The following is a 25,779-nucleotide window of genomic DNA, read 5'->3' as shown; positions in this document are numbered from 1 at the left end:
ATAAAAATTGAAAACGAGTTCGTATATTTTATTGTTCTTCAATTTGTATAATATCACATAAATTCATTGGCATTAAGATCACTAACGATATGTCGACTATAGTTTTGTTTCATATACCTACTCGTAAAATTACAAATATTATTTTAGGCCACGAAATGAATGCTCAAAAAAAGTTGTAGGGGGAAATGCTTGGAACATTAAAATAATATGATTCCGTTTATACGCTTGTGATGACAGCAACTAAGCAGCAAAAGTTAACAACAGGTGAATCCTTGTTTATTGTTAGACTACTACTTCTATAGAATTCTATAATATTTTCTAAGAAGACGCAGGGCGGTTGTTTCATAAAGCTTATGGCCCATTTCTCGCAAACGGGGGGCTCTCATTAGTCTCCAAATACATTTTTCCGCTGAGGCTGAAAACATGAACATATTATTGCCTTAATTTTTTACCTAAATTACTCAAGTAAAAAAATCTTCTTAAAGCACAGACAAAAAATCCACCAAATCACTAAAATTCTCCGGATGTTTTTAATCAATTAACTGCCGTCAGTGTCGTCTGATCTCAAGACGTGAATCAAACGGCTCGTCCCGTTCACGCACACGTTTACTTATGTCGAGCACGTTTTCCCGTTATTGCACTCCTAAATCGGCTCCTGAATCCACAGCGGGATTCATGCGCGCGGCGTGACGCGTATAACGCTCGTAAACCCGGCGTTGCCGGTTTAATCAGACCCTTTGATTGCGATATTTGCGATTGGGGATGAATTATGGATTTTTAGCGGTGAAATTTAAGCTGTTGTCTGTCTTCGACGTCAGAGTTATACAAGGATAAGACTTGACTTCAAATGCGTTATTGTCAGAGATATTAGTAGTTATTTTTAACGGTTTTTTAGGAATCCAACAGGAAGATGCTAAGAAGAGCTTTTTCCTCTTAAACATACAATCTTGATTGTTCTTAAGTATATCCGTAAAAAAAATCCGCTCGAAAGCCTTTAAGTCAACCTTTAATCTGACCCCTGTGAGTATATATAATAATCATCAATCATCGAAAAGCTCTACGCGTAGTTGCTAAGGCTCCTCAACAATCCCCTTGGTTAGATAAAGCATGGCACCTACCATAAGTACCAAGCCCGGTAAGTGCCCGGTAAGCACCAAGCAACCTTCATCAACCTTCAAATTTCTAGTTTACTCACGGTGGGCGCGCTCCAAAGCCCATGTATCCATCAACTCGAAAGCTGCATAGACGTGGTGAGCCTCTCCACTGTCGGCACAGCGTCGCTGGAAACCCTCCTGGGTTTAACACTGACTCTGCATACAGACGCCAAGCTCGGTTGTGGCTGCATCCGTCTGAAAATATACAAGATGAGCTTCACGGATTGATTAGGTAACCTAACTGATAAATCATAAGACGCTTTGTTCGGGTCTAACTAGCTTGGTTCTTTATAGTTTCATTCTGAATTGCGTCCTCAATTCTGGTGGTTTATTATCATGAATTCTGAATTTTAATCTGTTTAGTCTGGGTATTAGATAGGTCAGTCGCAAATCTTGATTAGATTTGCGTTTTATTTAAATGACTGCCCACACACAGAAAATATGACGAAGTGCAACACACGTTTCGACTGATGAGTATTTCATGCTCTAATATTTTTTTGCGGAACGGCTTCACACGTATGAACTTTCATCGAAATTGGCAGCCTCCGGTCGTCCGTGTGTTTTTAATAACGTTTTACCGCCACCACCTACATCACAATTAATAGTGGTCGTACCCACATTTTACTAACAAAAGAAAAGCTTTAATTTCACACTTGTTTTGATTAATTGGTTAATGCATTCAACTCCGGTAGTTGTGACAAAACTAGCACAAAAGCTTTCGTTTGCGGCGGGATTGAAATGAATTTCCAATTTCATTGAACGCTCTACTCATTCGTTACGAGATGATTTAATTAAATGGCTTTTGATTATTTCATCGCTACTGATGATTGAATTTTATGGGGCATGTGAGGGCGTTAATGAAAGGATATTAAAGTTACAACTACTTAATTGATATTTGTATGGATACTGGTATAAGTGATTTAATTTAAAAGATAGATACTTCATATACTCGTATATCTAATAACAGCGGGACATAATAATAAGCAAGCTCGGTGTACCCCATCTCATACCTATTGTCTTCGACTCCGCGCGCGCCTCCAAAATGTGTACAAAAGATAGAAAGTTGAAATTTGCACACAGGTTGCATTTATAGTGTATTTTTTACAAGAGATAAGAAGTTTTGAGAAATTAAAGCCTTAGTTAGGGGGTTAAAAAGAGGACGAATGTTTGTAGGGGAATTTAAAACTTTTTAAGATGGTATTATATAAAAAAAAAGAAAAATGATGTCAGCGTTTTTAAAAATTCATCCCCTAAAAGGGGTCAAAAGGGTTTGAAAGTTTTAATCCATTACATATGTCATATAGCTTTAAACTTCTTAGAAAGGCATAATATAAGAAAACGAAAAGAATCAACGTTATTGAATATTCAACCCCTAAGGGGGTTAAAAAGGGGATGAAAGTTTGTATGGTGTTCAAATTTTATTTTAAGCTAGGAACTTGAAACTTTGAGTAATAAATTAATTAAAAAATTAAAAACATCGGAATTTTAAGCGAACTGAAAAGCTATAAATCGAAGTTCACACAAATTTTAGATTTCAAATATTTCAATAGCGCGATTTTAAAATCTTAGTGTTGTTTCAAAATTTACATTATACCATATTATCTTTTTATGTACGTATATTTTTATGATCAGCGGTAGAATTCTTTTAAATTTAAGACGTCACTAAATAAGATAGAAGGATTTAATTTCTTAACATATTTTAAAAATCCTTATTGTACTAAAGTAAGAATCCAACGCATATGTTGCATATATATTTCGAATCGTCTCTCAAAGCTCTTCATTTTGATACCCCACTCGATAAGTTTGCAAGATTTCTTTTTCCAAATGTCGCGCGTTATTGTGTATTACGTCCGCCATGTTGTTTTTATAATGACGTCACATAGCCTATGTCACCCGGGATGACGTAAGGATTCTAATGATATATCATACATCTAAATCGGTTAAGGCATTCAGAAGTTATGGTGGAATAAATAAACTCACATACATACAAACATGAACGCTGAAAACAATACACTCCTTTTTTTGGGCAGTCGTGTAAAAAGGTATTTTATTAAAATAGTCGAAAACTGATATCACCGTTTTTGAAAACTCATTCCCTAAGTTAGTAAAAAAAAGGTTAAAAGTTTGCATCGGGAACGAATATAACGAAAATAAATAGTGAACTTGAAATGGCGTAAAAAGACACAATAATAAACAACAAGAAAAGTTATTTCAGCGTTTTTAGAAATTTATTCCTTAAGCGCCACTTGGCACCATCCCACTAAACCGGGGTTAACCGGTTAAACCTAGTGCAAATTGTACTGGTAACCATGGTAACTCCAGATTTAACCGGTTAACCCCAGGTTAGTGAATGGTGCAAGTGGCCCTAGGAGTTAAAATGGGCTGAAAGTTTGCATCGGGAACGAACTTTTTTTTTAAATAGTGGACTTGAAAATGTTCTGAGGGGGTTAAGAGGGATTATATCGAGAGCATTTTTAGGGTTCCGCGCCCAAAGGGTAAAAACGGGACCTTATTACTAAGACTCCACTGTCCGTCTGTCCTTCACCAGGCTGTATCTCATGAACCGTGATAGACAGTTGACATTTTCACAGATGATGTATTTTTGTTGCCGTTATAACAACAAATACTAAAAAGTACGGAACCCTCGGTGGGCGAGTCCGACGGGCACTTATCCGGTTTTTTTTATTTAGGGGCTTGAAACGTCGTAGGTTGTGACAGACAAATGCATGAGGTTATAAATATTAATTGGTATCTTTTGCTTCATAAATTTCATAATGTAGAATATATAACCACCAACGTACAAATCCACGCGTACGAAGTCGCGGGCAACAGCCAGTATTATATGTCCGTATCAGTAAGCATTAGGTACCTACCCCAATTCTAACTTATTTATTCGCAATGCAACCTACTAACATTTGCTTCGTGGTCTTATCGCTGGGGGCGATAGCTTATACGTAAGCTATTGACATTTTAGGTTGACGATCAATGTTTGGCACCGCGCCAGCAAGGCTTATTGAACTCAAGATACGAGTATCGGTAACATCTACCTGTAAGTCTTTCATTAAAAATAAAATCGGTTCCATTTCCTCTTTCGCGAGAAAATCGTATATAAATGGACTCGTTATTTTAAAACTTGAATAAATCGTTCTTTGCATACTTGCTTGGCTTTGGGACAAATCTTATATTCCATGAATTGCAAGAAAACTGTAGAATATACTGCAATACGTACCTATCTTCCAGACCACTGACTTTGTTCTTTGTGAAATATAACTGCAATTTATATTAAGACAATAATCCTTTGCCTTTACATAGAACAAGATTGTCAGAAGAATGCATTCAGAACAATAGGTTTCTGAAGATTATTTTTGAAGGCAGACTGGACTTTCTTTACAGTAGTTTGTAAATGTTATACAAAACTGGGAATATTCGTGCCTTTTCGCTGTAAGTTTCCGAGCAGACGAGAAAATCCAAGGATCTGTTTGCAATAGTTTACCTAACCGTGTACTCCGTAAACCTAAGAACCCTTTCCCATTACGCTTACCTAGTTCATACTGATTTAAAGATCAGGGCCCACTGGTTTGTTCAAGAACACGACTTGCTGACGTTTTGTAAGCAAATAGAATGCACAGTATACTGCCGTCGCCGTCGGCGGTTGTCAAAGTTTCCGCGTCTGAGGCCGCTAACAATTGTAGAACTGTCTGTGTGTCTGTGTCTGTTTGTGATCTTTGCGGGACACTTCGCGAAGTCGTATCTTTAGGCCCTTTGAATGAAGCTGACCGAAAATTCAACATAGTTAAGCCACTACTGAGTATATCTAATGAATTTAGTCGATCAACCAACAACTACTGCAATGTAACGAAAATCGCATCCAAGTTCTTGAACCGCCGTCACTCAAGAACAATGGAAACGGGTAACTTTGCATTAGAGCATAGAATTTTCATAAATTCATACACAGTAACCTGTTTTCGTTAGTAATGAATCATTACTTAAGTGTAAATTAACGATTAAAGCGAAGATGTTACGGATAGATGTCTATTTCTGTCTCTGTATAATAATTTGAAATTTATATTTTTTGAAGAATCTTACAGAATTTATGGACCATGAAATTAAATCTAGTTATAAATAACGATAACCGTAAACAGCATGGGCAATTTTAAACAAGCCTCTCCTGTATTTATTTTAAGTCTCGTATGACTAAAATGAAGTAATATATATGTAAGTTTATTTAATTATAGTATGTATAGCATGTATAGGTATATGCACAGACAATATAACTCCGTAATAGATGGCCACAGTCTAAGAAGAAAACGTGCCTCGTAAAAAAGCAGAAAATTCTATTCTCATTCAGATGGCGCCACACCTTTTAGCCGACTCTCGGCCAGATGGCGACACGGGTTGATACTTAACACATATCAGCAAAAGAACATGGTTCATAATGGTCATTTAGCTTTCTAAAACTTTTTGTCTCGTGCCAAAAGATGGCAGTAAATTTTGTAAACGCATAACATGACATCGTAATTTTTAAAATGTCGATAGATGGCACTTTATTCAATTATCTGTGTAAATCAACAAATAAATTGTCAAAGGACTGTCTCATTTCAAACATAGACAGAGAGAATCATACTATCTTTGTCTTACACTAGTACTAGCACCCGAAAGAAAAGGATGAGTAAATTTTTTTTTTGTTCTTATTTACTGACAAATGCTGAATGCTGAGAGTATGTAACTTGATGAAACCAAAGTGTGATAACTGCCTATGACAAGGACAAACTATAACAGCGCTGTCTCTTCTTCTCCTATTGAAACTATTGAAAGTTCCATAACACTTGATCCATTTCGTTTGGCTTTGTTTTTTTTATTATTATCTTTTTTAATGAATAAAAATGTAATCGCTGAAAGCCGCTGCAGTAATGTCGCACCAGTCATCCAGCTGCAGTCTACATCCGAATGTCACCTTTAAGTTTAGTAGGTTATTAGATTTAATTTTAGTGCTTTTTAGGGTTCCGTATCCAAAGGGTAGAAACGGGACCCTATTACTAAGACTCCGCTGTCCGTCTGTCTGTCACTAGGCTGTATCTCATGATCCGTGATAGCTAGACAGTTGAAATTTTCACAGATGATGTATTTCTGTTGCCGACAAATACTAAAAAGTACAGAACCCTCGGTGCGCGAGTCCGACTCGCACTTGGCCGGTTTTTTAAGGTTACGTACCCAAAGGGTAAAAAACGGGATCCTATTAGGTACTTGCTATTACTAAGACTCCAGTGACTCCACTGTCCCTCTGTCTGTCACCAGGCTGTATCTGAACGTAATAGATGAACCGTGATAGCTAGACAGTTGAAATTTTCACAGATGTCTGTTGCCGCTATAACAAAAAATACTAGAAAGTACGGAACCCTCGGTGGGCGAGTCCGACTCGCACTTGTCCCGGTTTTTTTCTTAGGTTGCTTGTTTCGTTTCGTGTTAGATTTAATACTTACACATTTTTCAATTTGGCCATGGTTGCGTTGCTTGCCGACGGTACATGGTTGCAATATTTAACTTGTTAGAATAAATAATATAGGAACCTATAGTTTTTTATTTAAGGTGGTTCGATTTTCATACAAAATTCAATCTGCTTTAATTAAGGCACTACACACTATTACTACACAAATATTTGCTCATTTATCTACTTTCGAATATTCGTTTGCGCTAAATTAATAGAAAAACTTTGTTTCATACAGAAATCATACATAAATCAACGTAATTTTTTCATCAATTTTACGTATGTGTGTGTCACAAATGTCGTGTACAAATACGTTGCGTGCGGCGTTGCCACTCTATGACGTTGGCGACGTTGCCTGGCCGACCTGGCAGGATTTGCAGTGCCGTCATGTTTAGTGCATTTTTATTTGACAGTGTTGCCACTGACACATAGGGTCATGTTTATTGTGACATCAATTTGTTTGTATAAATTGAAAATGATAGCAACGTCTAAATCAAGTTACAAAAATCATCGGTGTTCTAGTCCGCGAAAATCCAGAAAAATTCAGACTCAATTGAAGCGGAATTCATGATGGTGAAGTTTCGTAAGGTAGGTACAGTTTCATTCCTTCATTGTACATTGTAATTTTCTCGTGCCGATCTTTTTAGAAAATAATTCTCACTTCTTCCGTAATGGTAGATATAAGCAGTGAACAATACCTATATAATGTAATTATTACTGTTTTAGTTGCCGAATAGTCAATGTGTCACTAACTCTAGGTTTTTTTAGGTATTGTGCAAAATGAAGAGGCATTTTTGGAAATATAATGTTTTCCTTCATTAGCCAGAAAAAATCAGGACATCCTCACTGCAATAAAGTAAAATAAAACATTTCCTGGGGATGAAAATTATGGAATTTTGTCTATGAATGAAAAACACAATTATTACTAGGTAAGTAAATGATAACTTTATTAGAATCCATATTGTTGCATCATCTTTCTTCCTATAACATTAGAGATTTTGTGCTATCATGATATTATTTTTCTTTCAGGTACAGGGACAACTACGGATAACAAATATGAAAAAATGTTATTTCATTTGTTGTGTGAATCCATCTACACCAACAAGACATCCACTGCTGGACATAGGCCTCCCCAGGGATCTCCACAACGACTGGTCTTGCAAGACCGGCCAAAATATCGAGAAATAAATAATATAAATAAACATGATAAATATCCCGTTTTCTATAATAGTTATAATTAGAAGGCCATGCAATGTTGTTACTCACTGTATCTACTTGAATAAAAAAAAATATATAAAAAAGTATTAATTTTATTTTACAATTACTGCTTTATTATTAGTACATTACGATACAAGTGCGAAAAGTAGGAAATTGGCAACGAGTGGCGATAAATTGAAACACGACCGAAGGAAGTGTTTTAATCGACACGAGTTGCGAATTACCTTTTCGCACGTGTATTGTACAACGTTTTACAGTACATAATTATGGCCCTTTACATTTTCGACATATGCACGTATTGTACTAATTACCGCACTAGGGCGGTAACGTGTATGTAGCACCATATGTACTAAAAAGTATTTTACAGTACATATGGTGCAACTTTCTCGCCCTAGTGCGTAAAGAGCACTTTTCATGCATATGTCGAAAGTTTAAAGGGCCATATGTACTGTAAAACGTTGTACGATACACGTGCGAATAGGTAATTCGCAACTCGTGTCGATTTAAAACACTGCGGTCGTGTTTTAATCTGTCGCCACTCGTTTCGAATTTTCTCTTTTCCGCACTTGTATCGTAAATAACTATTGTCTATCTATCTATCTATACAGTTTGACCCGGGTGACTTAAGCTTTATCATGCTATATCTTTAAACAACTTTTAAATCTTAAGTAAGATATTATATTCGAATATTCTTCTTCTACGAAGTTGGTTTTATATGAAATTATTCCGTTCTCGCGTTGAAGCGGGCGGAATGAGTAGAATTTTTAACTTCTGTATGCCGTGCCGTCATAGTGCTGAGTGCATCTAAAAGTGTTTTTTCTAGGGTTCCGTACCCAAAGGATAAAAACGGGACGGTTATTACTAAGACGCCACTGTCCGTCTGTCAGAGTGTCCATCTGTCTGTCACCAAGCTGTATCTCATGAACAGTGATAGCTAGACAGTTGAAATTTTCACAGATGATGTTGTTGCCGCTATAACAACAAATTGTGATTTTTTTGCCGTTTTTTGCGTAATGGTACGTACGGAACCCTTCGTGCGCGAGTCTGATTCGCACTTGGCCGGTTTTTATATAAAATAAGTCATTTATTAAAATGTATGCAATTATTTATATGAAAATAAGTACCGTCATTCATATAGATTGTAAGCTAACACAAACAATTTCTTAAAAATAATCATAAGTTGCCTTGAGAACCGGGAAGAACCGGGAATCCCGGTTCCGGCAATGCCCAGAACCGGGAAATGAAATTCTTGGTACCGGGACCAGTATACTGCATGCCCTAGTGTGGAGTCTAATCAGCGAAATCGACTCGAATCGATATTGACGCAAATTTCTTTTCACATCACCTATTCGAAAAGGGAACTTTTCTTCCCTGCTAGGAGGGATCAAAGTGGCACTTTCCTGTTCAAGGACATTTTGTTGCCAGTATGAAATATTGACACAAAGACATATGAAATTAGTATGCAGATAATCGATTACAATTTCTTTATAATCGATTACGTGCATACAATTTTTCTAACTTAAATAATATTTTGTTGTAGTTGTAAACAAAAAATTTAATTATGTAATTAACGTATTTTAAATTAATTAATATCATATTTAAATTAAGTAAATTAATTAATTAGCGTAATATTTACAAAGAAACGTAAAAAAACTTTAGTTTAATAATTTAATTTTCATTTTGACATTTTAGGTCTCCTTAAACGCAGCCATACTTGTGCATGCAATTTAAAAAGTTTATATTTAAAAAAAATTGTACAAATATTTCACAAAGCATTATGCGGTTCTGTATTCTGTATAAATTTGTAAATACTTAGTTTAAATCAATAATAATAGGCCTTTTCATCTGTGTCAGATGTTTTAAGCAGCATCCCGGTAACGACAATAATAATAATAAATATAAGTGATATCAGTCTTCATAGTGTTCTTCGGAAGATTTGGTTCAAAGGGGTAAGAGCTAATTTGTTATCAGAAAAATCTACAAAAATAATGTACTTGATTTTCATTGTATCATTTTAGTTGTTTTCTGCTGTTTTTGAAAAGATATTAGGTACATAATTATGAGCTGTAGGTACTTTTAATTTGTCACTACAGTCACGTCTGAAAATATCGATACGGACAAAGTGCCAGAAGTATGTACCTATACTAAGGTCATGTACACATATTTTTGGCACTTTGTCCGTATCGATCTTTGCTTAAAATAATAATGTTTTGAAACCTAATGTTAGTATGTAATTTCCTCATAGGTGATGTGAAAAGCAGTATGTGTCACATGGTAGCAAAATTATTTTCACCTTGGGCGTTAACACTTGAATCCCTCACTACGCTCAGGATTCTATGTTAGAATCCCTCGCTACGCTCAGGATTCTATTATAGAATCCTTCGCTTCGTTTAGGATTCAATTGTACGCCCTCGCCGTAAATATGTCATTTTGCTCCCTTGTGACACAATCTACTATTTCTGTATCGTCTCAACCACTCGAGTCAAACCTAGTCAAACAAGCTGTAGTAAGAACTGTCAGATATGACAGTTGACAGTACAACGTTTAATGGAAATGGAACATGATTTTATGGTGTTTCCTAAATGTCTAGCTTCTGCTCAAACTCAAGAGAGCATCCTGCGGACACTGCTCTCCATGCTCATCTGCAACTCCACAATTTGCATGATGTTGGACATAGTGCTTCTTGTGGTTATGTTAAGGGTCTCCGGCAAACTCGGTTCTCCATACAGTAGTAGTTCCGCTCTCATTTAAAACGACTAGCTAGATTTGTCTGAAACTTTGTACTTACAATAGGATAAGGTATATCTATGTCTGTAATTAGTTTATGTAGCTTCAGATACCATAGTTAAAAAAATACAGCGAATTTAAGTTTTTCATACAAAACTTGTTTTTGCTCTATTTCGTTTGTTTTATATAGGTACTGGAGCTATATAAACTAATTTCAGACCTAGATATACCTCATGTCTTTGTATGTGCAAAGTTTCATTCAATACATAGTTTTAAAATAAGCAACACCCTTAACCCTTAACTGGCCATTGGTAAACCTTATCTCGTTTCAGTAAGGCATGCAAATGGTCAGTTAACGGTGTTTTCGATTGTAACTAGCAATTGTTTGACGTAACTAAAACGATGAAGCATCTTGTGTAGAATTACCAGTCGAATAGAATTGTTAAGAAAACTAAACAATGAATATTTTGCTAAATATTTATCGGATTCAATAATAAATACTCAAGATGAGTTCAAAATAAAAAATAAAAAATCTGTTGAGGTGTCTCAGGTTTATAAAAATGTATTATGATGTATGTATATACATCTTTCTCTCTCTTTAGCCCGTCTACCCTTCGGGTGTAGGCCTCCGTCATTTTACCTTTTATGGTCTCTCAATGTGATTCCTACCAGTTTTCTCTTTCGTACCGACTGGTCAATGCTCAATTTATATAATAGGTCCTTGGTAAAAACCCAGGTTTCAGTTCCATACTAAGTACTAAATATATACCGGGTGTGGCCTACAACATGAGCAAATAATTTAAACATGGATTATACTCCTCAAACGATGACACTTTATTTCAATAACTTTTAATAATTATGAAATCTTTAGGCTTCCAATTTTCCTATTAAATATTATCTTCAATGGACGCTGTCATCAGTGTTATTGATGTTGCTTATCATGCTTTAAACAAAATTCGCAAAACATAGGATATTCTTAGTATTAACTGACATATCTATAATAATTCAATGTTTTTAATAACAATAATAACTGCATCAATAAATTGCCCTGATATTTTAAATAAGGTAATATTTGTAAAACTTGACAATTTAAAAGTGCTTGTTGCTAGGCCTATTTCAAAAAAAATATTTTGACTTGACTTATTATGTGAAAATAATAGGTCTAAATTTAAAACTATAGTTGGTCAAACCAATTTGTCAGTCAGTAACAACCAGGAAAATTATACTCATCCCTTTCTTTTGGGTGCTAGTACTAGTGTAAGACAGAGATAGTATCTCTGTCTATGTTTGAAATGAGACAGTCCTTTGACAAACTATATGTTAAAAACACTACCGCAATGTTTTGTAGTACTTAATTGCACTAATACAATTAAGTTAGTTTAATAAGTTAAGTAATAGGTAACTAGATTTTATTGAATAAATAAATAATAATAAATATTAGTATAAACTTTTAAGCATGCTAAAAATACAAAATACAAGTTATATTTAAAAGTCGCTGAACAAATGTAGGTCAGTTTGAAAGCCACAGCCTAGTTTAATTTTTTGCTCGTGTTACAGGCTACACCCGGTATATATTTATTGGTGACTTTACTTCTTATCATCTGCATGTCTATCAAGTAGGTAAATGAATAGCGAACTTGATTAACCAGCATCTGTGATCTAGCGACAGCGCCGGGTAGGGTAGGGTAGGGATAGTAAATGCTGCTCAGGTTGGCCGTATGCTTGTTTGCCATTCGACTAATGACTGATATCTAATATTCATTAAGAAGTTGATAACAATACAAATAATTTAAACTTCAAGAAAGTTTAAATTATTTGTAAGGCCATCAGTATTGATCAGACTATATTCAATCTCATATGGTGTCTGTACAGTCAACCAATTTGATTCTTAGGTCACTATAGAACCTTATCGCTAAAGCGATAAGCAGCAGTTAAAACTGCTCTACTCTACTAGATACATGACAATGGACATGACATACATTAGGGTGGTTCACGTTTGTATGGGAATAATTCAAACTCTAGCAAGAAGAAGCGACACCCTTTATTTTTATTACACTTTTTATGTTGATGGAATACACCAAGTTTTGTAACCTTACCTCAACTACAATGGGGTGCTCAAACTTAAAAAGGTACTTACTTATAAATAAAAATATAAAAAAGAAAAACTTATTTTTTTTCAGATTTCATACAACATAAAAATTTCAAAGTGGTTGAGCACCTCCTTGTAGTTGAGATAAAGTTACAAAACATGGTGTATTTTACCAGCATAAAAATGTGACAAAATAAGGAGGTGCCCCGTCACTCAAAAAGTATATAGTAGAGGATCAAATAAAATTGATTCATTATGACATAGTGGCCTAGGAATCAAATTGGTTGACTATACCTGCATTTAATACCGAATATACGTTATCAGCTTAAACATTTAAATTATATATATACATTATATTCAATTCGACTTCATATTTTTTTCTTTGCGCCACCCACCATATATTCTAATTCTACTGTCTCCATTACCCAAAGGTTGTCTGGAAAAGATGGCTCTTAAGCGATAAGACCGCCTGTTGTTACCTCTATCCAATTGTCTTTGTTTATGTTACTGTGAACTATGTGAGGTGTGCAATAAAGAATATTGTATATATCAAAAAATATGTTATCTGCACTGCTGTACCCAAAGGTACAAAGATCTTGACAAATCAAGATTACTGTCTGTTGGAAATTTATATGTTAGAGTGAAACCAAAATATGGGTCACATTTGTATAGTTTAAATACAAACTGAATTTGGTAGTTAATTCCAGTTGAAGAATAATGTTTGTTGAGTGACTTTTTATGAAGTACCTAAGCATATGGTCGAGTAAATCATTTATTATGAAATACTTACTACGAGAATTGAAATAGGTATCATCATCATCCTGTCCTGGCCGGTTTCGGCCTCGGCGTCGGCGACTGAGTTTGTACTGGCAAGTGAGAGCGACGTGACGATATTGAGCTCTCAGGTAGCTGACAGCCTATTTTTGCAGTAAATGTACGGCCACACACACATATCATGCCCTTAAATTACTGATTACACAGCTTCAAGTAATAGTAGCAGGTAGACTTGGTACGAGAAGAGCAGTATGTAAAATTAGCGCAGCAAACCCCTACGCCAGATATTAAGATGGGTAGGTAATGGGTAAATAGGGTACCTGAGTTGACAATCCATAACGATAACATTAACCGATCATCATCATTGATCGGAAAACGGAACATTGAAATGTTCCCTTGGTAATTTCTACATTGATAATATGCGCATTTCGACATTTTGGCTTTGTTTGAAACAAGTTTGAAAAAATAAAGTGCCAATCAACGGTAAAACAGGTGACATTGACACCTAACGTCAAATCGTCAAATTGCTTTATAATCTATGTAGGTGACATCTTATATTTAGCGCCATCTGTTATAACATATTGACAAAAATTGGCTGGGTAAAAAGCTACCGTAACGTGGTGAACGCCTGTGAATTCTGAACGCAAAACGCAAATGCAAAAGGACGTAACTCCATAGAAAAGAACTACTAGGGCCATCTAGTGAACTGAGAGCAACTTAAATAGTTGGTTACACAATTGACTTAGACTGTAGACATCTATTACGGAGTTATATTGTCTGTGGTATATGTAAGTTTATTTTCGGTAGTGTGTATTATTTATCGCTATATTTTTTGTTTTAAGTTACCTATTCTGCTTTTTTTTTGTTCAATGCCTGCACCTATCACTGTTTCTGTTTAGCCTGGTGGTTGACTGGTAGAGAATGCCTTTAGGCATTAAGTCCGCCATTTGTACTTTATTTGTTATATTGTGCAATAAAGTTTAAAATAAAAAATAAAATAAATAAATAACGCCGCAGCTTTTTAGATTGAACGCGTAAGATAGCATGAAATTATTCCTTAGGTAACGCACCTGAATTGCTTTGATCTTGATACAATGTAAAGGGGGAAAGACGAATAAAGTCGCTCTCACCCCAGAGGCTAAACTCAACCGAAGTACGAAGAATCGTCATGCTTAACTTCTTTATTAAGTAACCTACTTGGGATGGGAGATACTCGCAAAATGCTATCCTGGCTTAATGGAGTTTTAAGGTGGACGTAACTTAGAAAAGTAGATTGGTTGGACAAAGTTGAAGTGGCTTCTTAATTTTCGAAATGTTTAAATTTAGTTTAGAGAATAGTGATGTAATTAAATTAAGCATACAGTGCAACAGCAAAGATACCTATCTAATTTACACACGGGATCTACATTTACATGCAGCAATATCGTTTCAAGCCCGAAGAAAGAAAAGGTTTATCTAGGTTTTTTTCCCTGTCCTGTATGTTCTTGTTCTATGTCTGTTAAGTCCGTTTCTTTTACTCTGTCCCTCTTAGCAGCAAGGAAGATAACATAAAGTGGTCGGCGAAAGTTCTTATCCTCTTTTTCGTCGCCAGTGTCTTTAATATTATGCTATCGCAATGTCTTAATATCTCATTTGTCGCCACACAGTTATAATAAAGCTTATATTTTTGCTAACTGTACCTGCAATTCTCGTGTAATACGTTATGACAATGTATCATTAGGGCCGTGCCACTAAAATATGTAAATCATTTTTGCGCAGAGCTTATAAAATATGTGCGCGCGCGGGCTCATCTTTTGCACAACGTGATCTCACTGCAGCTATTTTGTTACTGTTCTCGTTTTGTTTTTGTGGGAATGCGGCATCATAAGCTTAATTAAGAACATGTAAGCTAGGCGTAGTGTTCCAAAAAGTAGACAAAAACCATCGACATTGCTTCCGCTGCTGAAACTTCAAGATAATTCTGACAATAATATTACCTAATGTTATATTGAAGAGGTAATATAAAGTGATAAGTATTTCTTTAACCTTTAGCGCCTTTCGTTTTCATACCAGTCATACCAGATCTACAAGTTCCATTCAAATATCTGAACACTGCTTTCTAGTCAACGCTAAAGTGTGTTGTCAAATAATCTATAACCTCACGCTAATAAAGCATGTGATATGTGAAAGATAACTGCTTCACATACCTCAGTAAACGCGGCCACCATGGGGCTATATTTGCGTTAAAGGATGCCAATATTCATAAACTAACCATAAAAGAGATCTAAAAGGATATGCAAGGTACGAGATAACACCTCGTTATAAACCTGCCCTAACAGCCTCTAATAATAGCATTTTAAACGGCAATAATTTGGCCGATCCCCGCGTCCTTGGATGTGATTTCAATCACTTACCAAGAACGAGCGAATGCTCAGGCAGGATAAACAGTTTAATTGCCTCCGAATACGTTTAACTGTTGGGGATCTTTAGGTCTCTTTACAGTGGTTTAACCAAACATTTGTCCGTGGTCACGCAACCAATTGGGATACACGGCCTTGTTATTCATCGCTCCACGCGGCATGAAACCACCATAAGCGCGATCTCCAACCACGCAACGCTGTTAATGGTCCCTCGGTTCCAGTTATACTAGTTTGTTTAGGATGGGAATACGAGGCCGCCCCCAGCCTCCCTCTGACGTAACGCATCGATCGCCCGAATATGCGGTTATTGCTGATGCAGCGTTTTAGAGTTATAAAGCGCTTTTTAAAGAGTTTAATTTTAATGGTGCTTTTTATTTGGAGAGAACGAATAGATTAAATCTCGTGGGAGCTCCGGAAATAAAAGGGATTTCAATTTACGAAAACTATGGGGATGGGAATTGTCTTTATATCCTTACATACTTGAAATAAATAGCAGGTACGTATTTGTTGCATAAATACACCCGGAAAATTATTACTGAGACGGCGCCGCTAAATTGCCCTATATCTAGACCAGTGGCAGACGAAAAAGGAGATTCCCTCCTACATATTTTTATAAGGTCGACTAAAGAAAATGAGGGAGAACCTGCGCTACACTAAGCAGGCTATTTCACCAAAAACGCTATGAGATTTAGACTAAACCATTTCGACAGAGAGACAAATTAACGTGATGTTATTACACTGTGTTCTAAAGAACAATTGCCACATTAATTATACTGTAGTTTTATCTCTCCACACTTAAAATTCAAAGTACCAAGGCTGTAATAAATTACGATTTACCAAAGTAAGCGCCGGACTTGAGATATTACTTTAAATCTTAAAGAAGAATAAATTATTAATTACTATATGCATTGAAAATCGTAGTGCAACGGTCATTGAACGTAACGTAATACAAGTGAAGACAAAGAAAAACTAATACTAAGTCAGGTGTTGAGAAATCATACAACATGCTCGTAATCTTCCCTCAAGGCTTCAGTAATTCTGCTTAACATCGCACATGCATACTGGTGCATACTATTTCTTAAGATACATTTATATACGCAAACAAAGGAGCTTAAAAAAGAGTAGGTATGTTGCGCTATTTACCTTTCCTTGTTTTGCTTCCTCCTTCCTTTCCATTTATTTACCTTGTTTTGGAGCATCTGAAACTCCTAATAATTAAACCCACGGAAAATATTTTATAGGTACAAGCTATTCAGCTTCCATTTCCAGCTTTGCGAGTTCAAATTGGCGGTCTGTTAATTACATACAGGTGCATGCTGTTAAACGCAAAGTTACGGCTGCAAAAGGGTGCAAAAAAGTCCTGATTATCATACCTTTACCCCCTATGAATATCTTCTTTATTAACTTACACATAAACCCGAGCTCCCTGTTCCTGACGAGCTGGTCGACCCAGCAGCCCGGCTGCACCCAACTCCCCGGGTTGGGGTAGAAGTCCACGTCGCCTATAGGCCGGGGGAACCCGAAGACCCCGGGGTTCGTGTGCAGCACGTCCACGAACGCCGCATCGCCTTTCACAAGATGGCCGTCGCTGTTGGTTAAGCCGTAGCCGGGGTAGGCGGGATCTAAGCCTGGAATGTGAAGGTGATGTTGTAGCTTTCAAGATCCAGTGATAGATTGAGTGACGGACTCCTAGTTCGATCATTATTCGACATTCAGCTATGTAATGTTGCCGTGTTGCTCAAGATAGTTTTTTTTTTGCTCACTTACGAAAGAACGAGTATATTTTTTTTCTTATTCTATGAAAGTGCGTAAGCGTAGTGAGCGAGGATGAGTATAAGGTCAGGCTGCTCCGAAGTAACATTTTATTTCTCTGTCATGTTTTTCTCCCGCGATACTGTCAATAGCTATGTTAAAAGCATTTCAGTGCAGTCTCCACATAGCTTCAGATAATACATATATATCTGGCCTGTGTGACCGGTTTTGGTAAGTATCTTCTCTACCAGAAGAAAAAGCTGATGTATATTTCATGCGCATTTACGGCCTTGTAGTCTCAATTAACAAAACGCTCTCTTATTACCAGTAATCCTGCCCAGCAACAGCCCTCTCCTCCTCAATTCCTTCCCGCCGAAGCCAGCTGCCTCAGCTCCGAGCGAAAACCCGATGACATGTAACGAGGAAGCACGGACCTCGGCGCGCTCCAAAAACTGCACGAAATCCGCTAAGCGGGCTCCCATGTAGCGAGTGTTGCGGACTGCCGTTATGTACCTGGAATATTCGGAATTGATTCAATTCGATGGAAACTTTTGACCCTAAGCTCTAGTAAACGCTGGGCTCCTTTAAATTAACACTGGGAAGGGAATTCCTAAAGAGAATGATAGTAGAAACATTTGACGCATGTCTCACAGGTCTGAACTCTGAAGCCAAAATACACGTGCCTACTTGTGGTAGGTGCTTAAGACAAATTCATCAGAAGGTTCATTATGTCATCGATTACGACTATACGATTCTTTCAGTTTTCATATGAGTTACAATGAGAGCGGAGGAGATATAGCCAAAAGTTAAATAGCACTGTTCTAAAGTATTTATATTTATTCAGTAAACAACTGAAAACAGTTGATACAGCACAATTCACGAATTGTATGCTCCTGAATGCAACGATAAATTTAAAACGCTCCGTTAATCTGTGCTCTGAAACCTGACTGTAAACGTGTATTTGTACTGCGCCAGAACTTTCAACAGTTTCGACTACAAAGTATTCCTCATGTGCATAATTCAACTACAGTTTACAAGTTCTATCTTAAGTTGTATACCAGACTTGATTATGCGATCTACAGATTAAGATCTCACTGCTGTGAGAGCTTTTAGGTGAGAGAGAATCGCGCGATGTCAGCCATGTTAAAATAAGGTAGAGACGATACATTACAGTTATACATAGTCAATTTCTATCTAACTAGCCGACTGTTATTATAAAACGTAACACGGTGCACTCGCACTCACTCACAGTAGGTATTCCATTATGTGTAAAGACAAAGACAGCCAGCGTGCGTCGTCAACCGAAGATCTTTTTTTATTTTATTTCCTAAATCCATTTTTTTTCCATCGTGTAAAAAATAAAAAATTGTAAATGTACAATTCAAGCTCTTTCAAATGATACTCCACTTGACCTAGTAACTAGACTTTGAAACGTTAATTGTGGCTCGATTTGTTTTCAAACTAGGTGTGCTACTGCAACTATGTAAACCACCGCAACCTTAACTAGCAACTAGCAACCGGTAGAGTTGTACGTAACTGTCCAATACTGAAATAACCTTGTGGATTGGGGACACGTTATATCTATTCTATCCCACTTGCGTCAATTACTTGAAACAAATCAGTTTACGTAGTTACATAACCTTATGTGGGCATAAATCTGGAGCAAAACTTGGCACAATTCCATGAAGTTATAAACGTGCAGCTTAAAATCGTCCCGAAGAAAATAGGCGTGCGGTGTTCCCTAGACCAGTGAAAAGTTAATGATACAGACTGTCAAAGTTCATACATAGTTGCGTTCACGGAAAATATTCTGTAGTTGCATCTATGTGATAGTTTAGTTCTTTTAAGTCCCTTGCAGCTTAAAAGTTAACCACATTTGCTGTATTAGACTTCGGTTATTTATGCTGAGAATTTAGCAAATTTTCAAACTTTATTATATGGCCCTTGGGGCCTTCGCTTAATTCTGCAGCTGCTCCGTCTAGTACTTACTCATGGAGAATTAAAATTAGCTTACGATTTTTTAAACGACGCTATTCAAAATGTTTAGGCTGACAATAATTATGAGGTACTTACCTATGCAGTTTTGTATGAATACAATTCGTGTCAACAAAGTAACAAAAACATGACTGCGGCCTTCGCTTTCCTTATAATTTTATGACTACATCACAAATGCCACATCGACAAGTCGAAAACCCGTTGTCTTTACTACCTACTAGTCTCTGCTCTGTTTGCGACAAACGTTTGCTTTTAAAAGCTTAATTCATGCCCGGCCATTTCCATCTGCTAAATGTTCTTGTTCATTGCTTTGCTTGCGATGGGGATTTGTAGCGCAGCTATACTAAACATTGTGCATTTATATCGAAGAGATTAACCTTTCGGATGCTAGGTAAGTACCTATACTATAAATTTTTGGCTGTTCTAATATGATATTATTAAGTTTATGTGTCGAACAGCCAGCATGATTATTAATAACAGCATCAGCTTGTAAACTGTAATAGATGTTATATATTAAAGAAAGAGTGACGAAGCCCTCCAGTGGTGAAGGCCGGATTCGAACCGGCGTCTTGAACCCCTAGGCCACCTCGCCACGGCGGTACCCGTCCCAATTTCTTGACTTTATGCCATCTTAGTAAGACTAGGCGTCTTTGACCAACTCTAAGACAAGCAGTGCGCGCTTGCACCTCCTATACGAATTCTAATCAATAAAATAAAAAAAACAAAAGTGTAATACAAAACCTGCTTCAATTCCTATAATCTTTTGGTTTTTGGCGACACATTACCTTTTTTTATACAAAATAATGGTGGGTTGGCAGTCGCTCTTAATTGACTGTCAGTTTACCTTATATCTCAGCTATAAGGTTTACGAATTGAACAGTGTCGATAACGGTATAAATGGTATCAATGCATACTTAAGAATAATAATAACTGCATCAATAAATTGCTCTGATATTTAGATTAAGGTAATATTTGTAAAACTTGACAATTTATAAGTGCTTGTTGCTAGGCCTATTTGAACAAAGAATATTTTGACTTTGACTTAATGACTAACTTACCACGGAAACGCCACGAGACGTGCCCAGTCCACCGCCACGAAGTTGTACTCTCCCCTAGATAGGTATGCTGCAACATGTTTGGTAATGGTCAATACGACATTTATATCATAAGTAAGTATTAAGCACCTATATAATCGTTCAGAAACAAATAACCATTCTTTCTTTGGTCCCTTAAAACTCCAAATAAAATAGAATAAGTTACGTAAACGGGATTTATTTCCAAATTATGATACCTAAGTATTATTAAAACCACCTCGCTGCCTTTATTAGCAGTTAAGGGGCCCACTGATTATAAGCCCGCCGGACGATCAGCCTGTCAGTTAGAACAAAAATTTGGCTGTTCCGAACAAGTGACAGGCTGATATCGTCTGGCGGACTGGTAATCAGTGGGCCCCTTTAGAATAGAGTAGGTACGTCTATGTAGCATTTATCTGTGATGCTTTAGGTAAACGCGTTTACGAGTAAGATGTTCATTTTTATAGTTTTATACTTACCTTATACATAAAAAATACCTAACTAAAACATTTAAACAAAAATTATAGTTACAAGTGTTTTCGAGTATTGATAGTTCGTCATCGGTTATTTTAATACTGATGCATTTTTTCGAGACGGGTTCGTTTTTAACGAGCTGGATTAATCGAATCAAGAAAAGTTCAGATACACGTAAGATAAATTAATTTATTGTCAATCAATGTACAGAAAAAAGAAAAGAGTTGGTGCATAACTGAATTGACATTCGGAGGTTCCAGGAGTCCCCGCACTAGGCTAGGCCTGTATCGCGGGAGAGCAGATGTACATTTTTATGTCATGCGAGTTAACTAGAATAATATTTTGTCATTTATAACATGTTATAAATATAAAGGTGTCAGCTATTTTGTCCATTTCGAGCGTACAATATATTTCATATTACGTTTACAATTTACATACGACACCTGCTCCCATTTATGCGTATCCCACACATTTCGGGCAAGATTCCCGTTCGGCTCCATAAGTAAGTAATTGATAGCGCTATTATACTCGTAATACCATCGTAAGGCGAGTAAAGGCGCTCGTAAAGTAATATACCCGTGCTTGCCCTACAGCTTCAGCTGGAATCATTAGAGGAAAATTAAATTATATTCAGTGCGAATTCAGTGCTTGCTGGTCGAAAATCAATATAATATTCAGGTATAGTCAACTCAACAGTCGGCATTTGGTTTTTTTAATAAATTTATTGGGCTTAGTCATAAAGAAGGGTAAGTACCTACCTATTTTATAAATAAATATTCTATAAATTTGAAAGGTATCAAAACTGATCTAGGTAAGGTAACTGATAAGGTAAAAATGAGTAGAAATATGAATAACCATTCAGATTCGTAAAACCTAAAAACTTGTCACGCTATCATTTGTCACGTTATCCTCGTGACTATATCACTTATCAGACAATCGTCATTTCACGCATTAAATGATTAATGATATGGTGACATAAGCATCATAGCCCTTAAACTAACGCAGACTGAAAGTCAATGAAATGATAGGAAGTAGGATATAAACAATACCAAAAAGCATTTTTTTTATATTACTAACTCGAACACACACACACACACACACACACACACACGCTGTACGAGTAGGTATGCAGGTACCAGATGGACCTATTTGCGGTTATTGGCGATTGTTGCGACCAGTACAAAGTACAAACAGTTAAAAATAATAATATATGTAACCATAAGACAACAAACGTCAATGTGTAAACCATTGTTGTTGGATTATTAGCGCCGTCAATCTAGTTTATGTGTTACCTAGGCCAATAAATATACACACTTAAGCTATGTTGTCATTGTTTCCCATGTAAAAATGTCATTTGATTGTAAAATAATAATTGGAAATACGAAGGTAGTCCTTTAATTGATCGCCCATTTTATTTATATGTTAGATATTAATCAGAGTAGTAAGTATTTCTTGCTATTTTTGTTGACTATTAAGGATGACTCACGTTAGACCGGGCCGTGTCCGGGCCGGAGCGTCCGGCGCTTCGTTTTCTATGGAAAGCATCACGTGATCACCTGTCATGTCATAGAAAAATAAGCGCCGGAAGCTCCGGCCCGGACACGGCCCGGTCTAACGCGAGTCATCCTTTATGGTAATGATTAATAATAATGAGTTGTTATTGCAGAATAGTACCCAAGTGTCCGAAGAAATTATGGCCGTTGCATTTGATTAAAGTCCTAGTGTGGAGACCACAGGAGACTACGAGGGATCAAAGTAACACTTTTCTGTTCCAGGACACGATTTTAAATTTTTTTGGACATTATTTTTTTAGCTTAAAAAATATTTTTAAACATCATATGTGATGTGAAAAGCAGTTTGTGTCACATGGTAGCTAAAATTATTTCCATCTCGGGCGTAACACACTTGAATCCCTCACTATGCTCAGGATTCTACTTTAGAATCCCTCGGTACTCTCGGGTTTCTATTATAGAATCCTTAGCTTCGTTTAGGATTCAATGTACGCCCTCGCCCTAAATATGTCATTTTGCTCTCTTGTGACACAATCTACTATTTAGGGTATTCTGTTTTTACTTACCATCGCGCAATGTAGTAGTGCTCCGGCCAGTTGTGGCTTCAGTGAAGCCCATAAGGTATATAATAGTCGGGTTGGACACGTTGAAGCGAGTCCGCCGCAGAGACGCTCTGTTGCCCACTGAGATCAGCTCAAAGGTGGTAGGATTTGATCTGCAAAGCATATAGTTGCATATAATTGTAACCCTTGTCTTAAATGACAGAGGCGCGACTCAAGGGTCATTTGTCATTTCATTTAAGTAGGTACCAATATAAAAAATAGAATAGTTACGAATTATACTATAGTACCGGAAAAAATCTTAAAACTATAAAGTAAAAAATAAAAATAAAATAAAAAATAAGTAAAATTTATACGAAACCCTCGGTGGGCGAGTCCGACTCGCACTTATCCGGTTTTTTTACGTTGTACTTAAATATATATGTCACGTGGGCTAGGAAAAACAGTTTATTTGTTCGGGGCAAAAGAAACATGAGGAATCCCTACAAGTGTTTCTCTTGCCCCAATCTTTCTCTTACCCCATCTAACCTTTAGATGTTCAAATATCTCGGTAGACGTTGCAGGAATAGTGATATTACTTACTTACCTAGTGAATAGTTTGTATTGTATATCCTGTACGTCATCATGGGGGCAGCAGTAGTAGCACGGCCCCACCGGCGCGCTCATGAAACATATCTCCGAAACACCTACGACAACATTATTATCCCCAACTGAACCAACTTTTACAGCTTCTTTCATTTTTCTAAAATAGACCTAATGTTTTTAAACAAAGGGTTGCATTCAGAAGATGTCGATGCTTTGAAAACTAAAGTTAGGTACTGAAATGAACTCTCAAAGGTGCGGATGTTTTGTGACTTGGCGACTCGCCAAATTACTTCGACACAATTGATATGAAAAATTAATTGAAATATCAATTGATATAAAATCCATTGCCATTAATAATAACTATGACCTGATCTTTAATTATTAATTACTAATTAAATATCACTAGTATCTTCCAACTAACTAGTTTGGAATGAAAGTTATCGATAATTTCATTCTAGTTTCCAAAAGTTCCAAGTTGATTTTTATGGGGGTGGAATTTTTTTGTTTCCTTAATTTCCTATGACATTCTCCTGATATTTCCGAGAACTTTTCCAACTTTTTTTAAACATTCAGTAGGTAACTTGCACATCTGTACTTTATACTTCAACACGCTTTCGCTCTATTTAAAAAAATTAAACATACTGGTGTCTCTACCTATGTATATATTTAAGCTTTGTCAAAGAAACAATATAGGTAGAGACGATTTCGAATACTAAACTCAAACATGAAACTTGCTTGAATTTCGTCCGAATTCACAATACTCACCAATAAAGAAGGTCGTCAGCCGACATGCGGATGAGCTCGGCAACATATTGCCGCTATTCAGCCGCTGCTCCAGCCCGCGACAAGTCGGAAAACATTAAAATTCATCTCGAAACACGGCGGTGCATTTTCTCGCGTAACGAGCCCGAAGCCCGGAATCCTAGGCACAATAGACGGGGCACAATGCTTCGGAACTCGTTAAAAAACTTCTCCGAGAATTTTTTTATTAATCGCTACCGACTTATTGGTTTATTTTCACAGGTCACTGCAGATGCCGGTTAAACCTTGCGGTTAACCTTAAACTTGACTATGAATCTTCACTAAGGTACTTAGTTTTCCTTGCTGTCTACGCGGAGTTGAATAAACGACTGATTAGGTTTTGATCTTAACCATGGCGAGCTCGAACGACGGTGACGCAAGCTATGTAACAATATCAATCGACGGAAATTTGGGCGTGAAATGATTGCGTTGCCGAAATTAAGGCTGATGCATAGACCCTTTAAGCGGTTACATTACTTCTTACGACAATTCTTATAGCTATTTCGCAGTATTTTTATTTTATCTAAGACACCTTCAGCGGAGATCAAAAGAATAACGTCTGTAAACATGTGACATATATTTATACTTCAGCCGCCTCGCTTAACCTATCAGTTTCCCCATTTCATAGTTAACCACATTATTGATCCGAGCTCGCAAACTGAGTTAATTTAACGCGGTTGAAGTCTAAACCGAGACGTTATTAAATTAGGCACGTAAACGGTATTGCAACACGGGCATTAAGCTGTCTCGGAAGAGTTTATGGAGGCTGTATAATCATTTCTTCCCTTAATGAATATTGGACGGTAATGGAAGCGAAACAATAATTTATAGGGAGACGAGGTGTCTCACACCTGTCTTACTAAGGCATCTTAGTGTTATTCCTTCTTAACTTTGGAACCCAACACACGTTTTATACTCGCCATGGTTGTGTTTACCTCTGACATAGTAGCCACGACTTGCCTATTTCCTGGGTTAGGGAGAAGGACCAAGCAGCAGCGCACCAAAAGTCAACGCTCTTTCTAAAGATGATGAAATACCTACATAATGTACTTAATTATTTATTTTCTGTACCATTACATATTTAGTTGATTACAGTGCTGATGCTGACCCTCGACAGACAAAAGATTAGTTCACGGATCAATGTATTCATCTAAAACTGTGCTAAATTCAAGCGCGCTACCA

The 25,779-nt window shown here is 36.7% G+C and overlaps 2 protein-coding genes across 2 annotated transcripts in view; one reads left to right on the top strand and one right to left on the bottom strand.

The window, feature by feature from the left end:
- Positions 1-25,779, top strand: part of LOC134746538 (protein split ends) — a 108,750-nt gene that overhangs the window by 49,669 nt on the left and 33,302 nt on the right. The window lies entirely within an intron of this gene.
- LOC134746539 (pancreatic lipase-related protein 3) lies at positions 19-25,144 on the bottom strand. The gene is made up of 8 exons (XM_063680952.1): positions 24,562-25,144; positions 23,798-23,897; positions 23,218-23,366; positions 20,652-20,718; positions 17,924-18,111; positions 17,256-17,474; positions 1,196-1,349; positions 19-415 (listed from the first exon to the last, which is right to left on the bottom strand). The coding sequence occupies exons 1-8, from the start codon at positions 24,605-24,607 to the stop codon at positions 352-354; spliced, it is 987 nt and encodes a 328-aa protein (XP_063537022.1). The 5' UTR covers positions 24,608-25,144; the 3' UTR covers positions 19-351.

This window comes from Cydia strobilella, chromosome 13 (assembly GCF_947568885.1).
Source record: "Cydia strobilella chromosome 13, ilCydStro3.1, whole genome shotgun sequence".
In the NCBI taxonomy this organism is placed as follows: domain Eukaryota; kingdom Metazoa; phylum Arthropoda; class Insecta; order Lepidoptera; family Tortricidae; genus Cydia; species Cydia strobilella.
The sequence above is the reverse complement of the archived record's forward strand: the minus strand, read 5'-3'. Positions and strand labels throughout refer to the sequence as shown.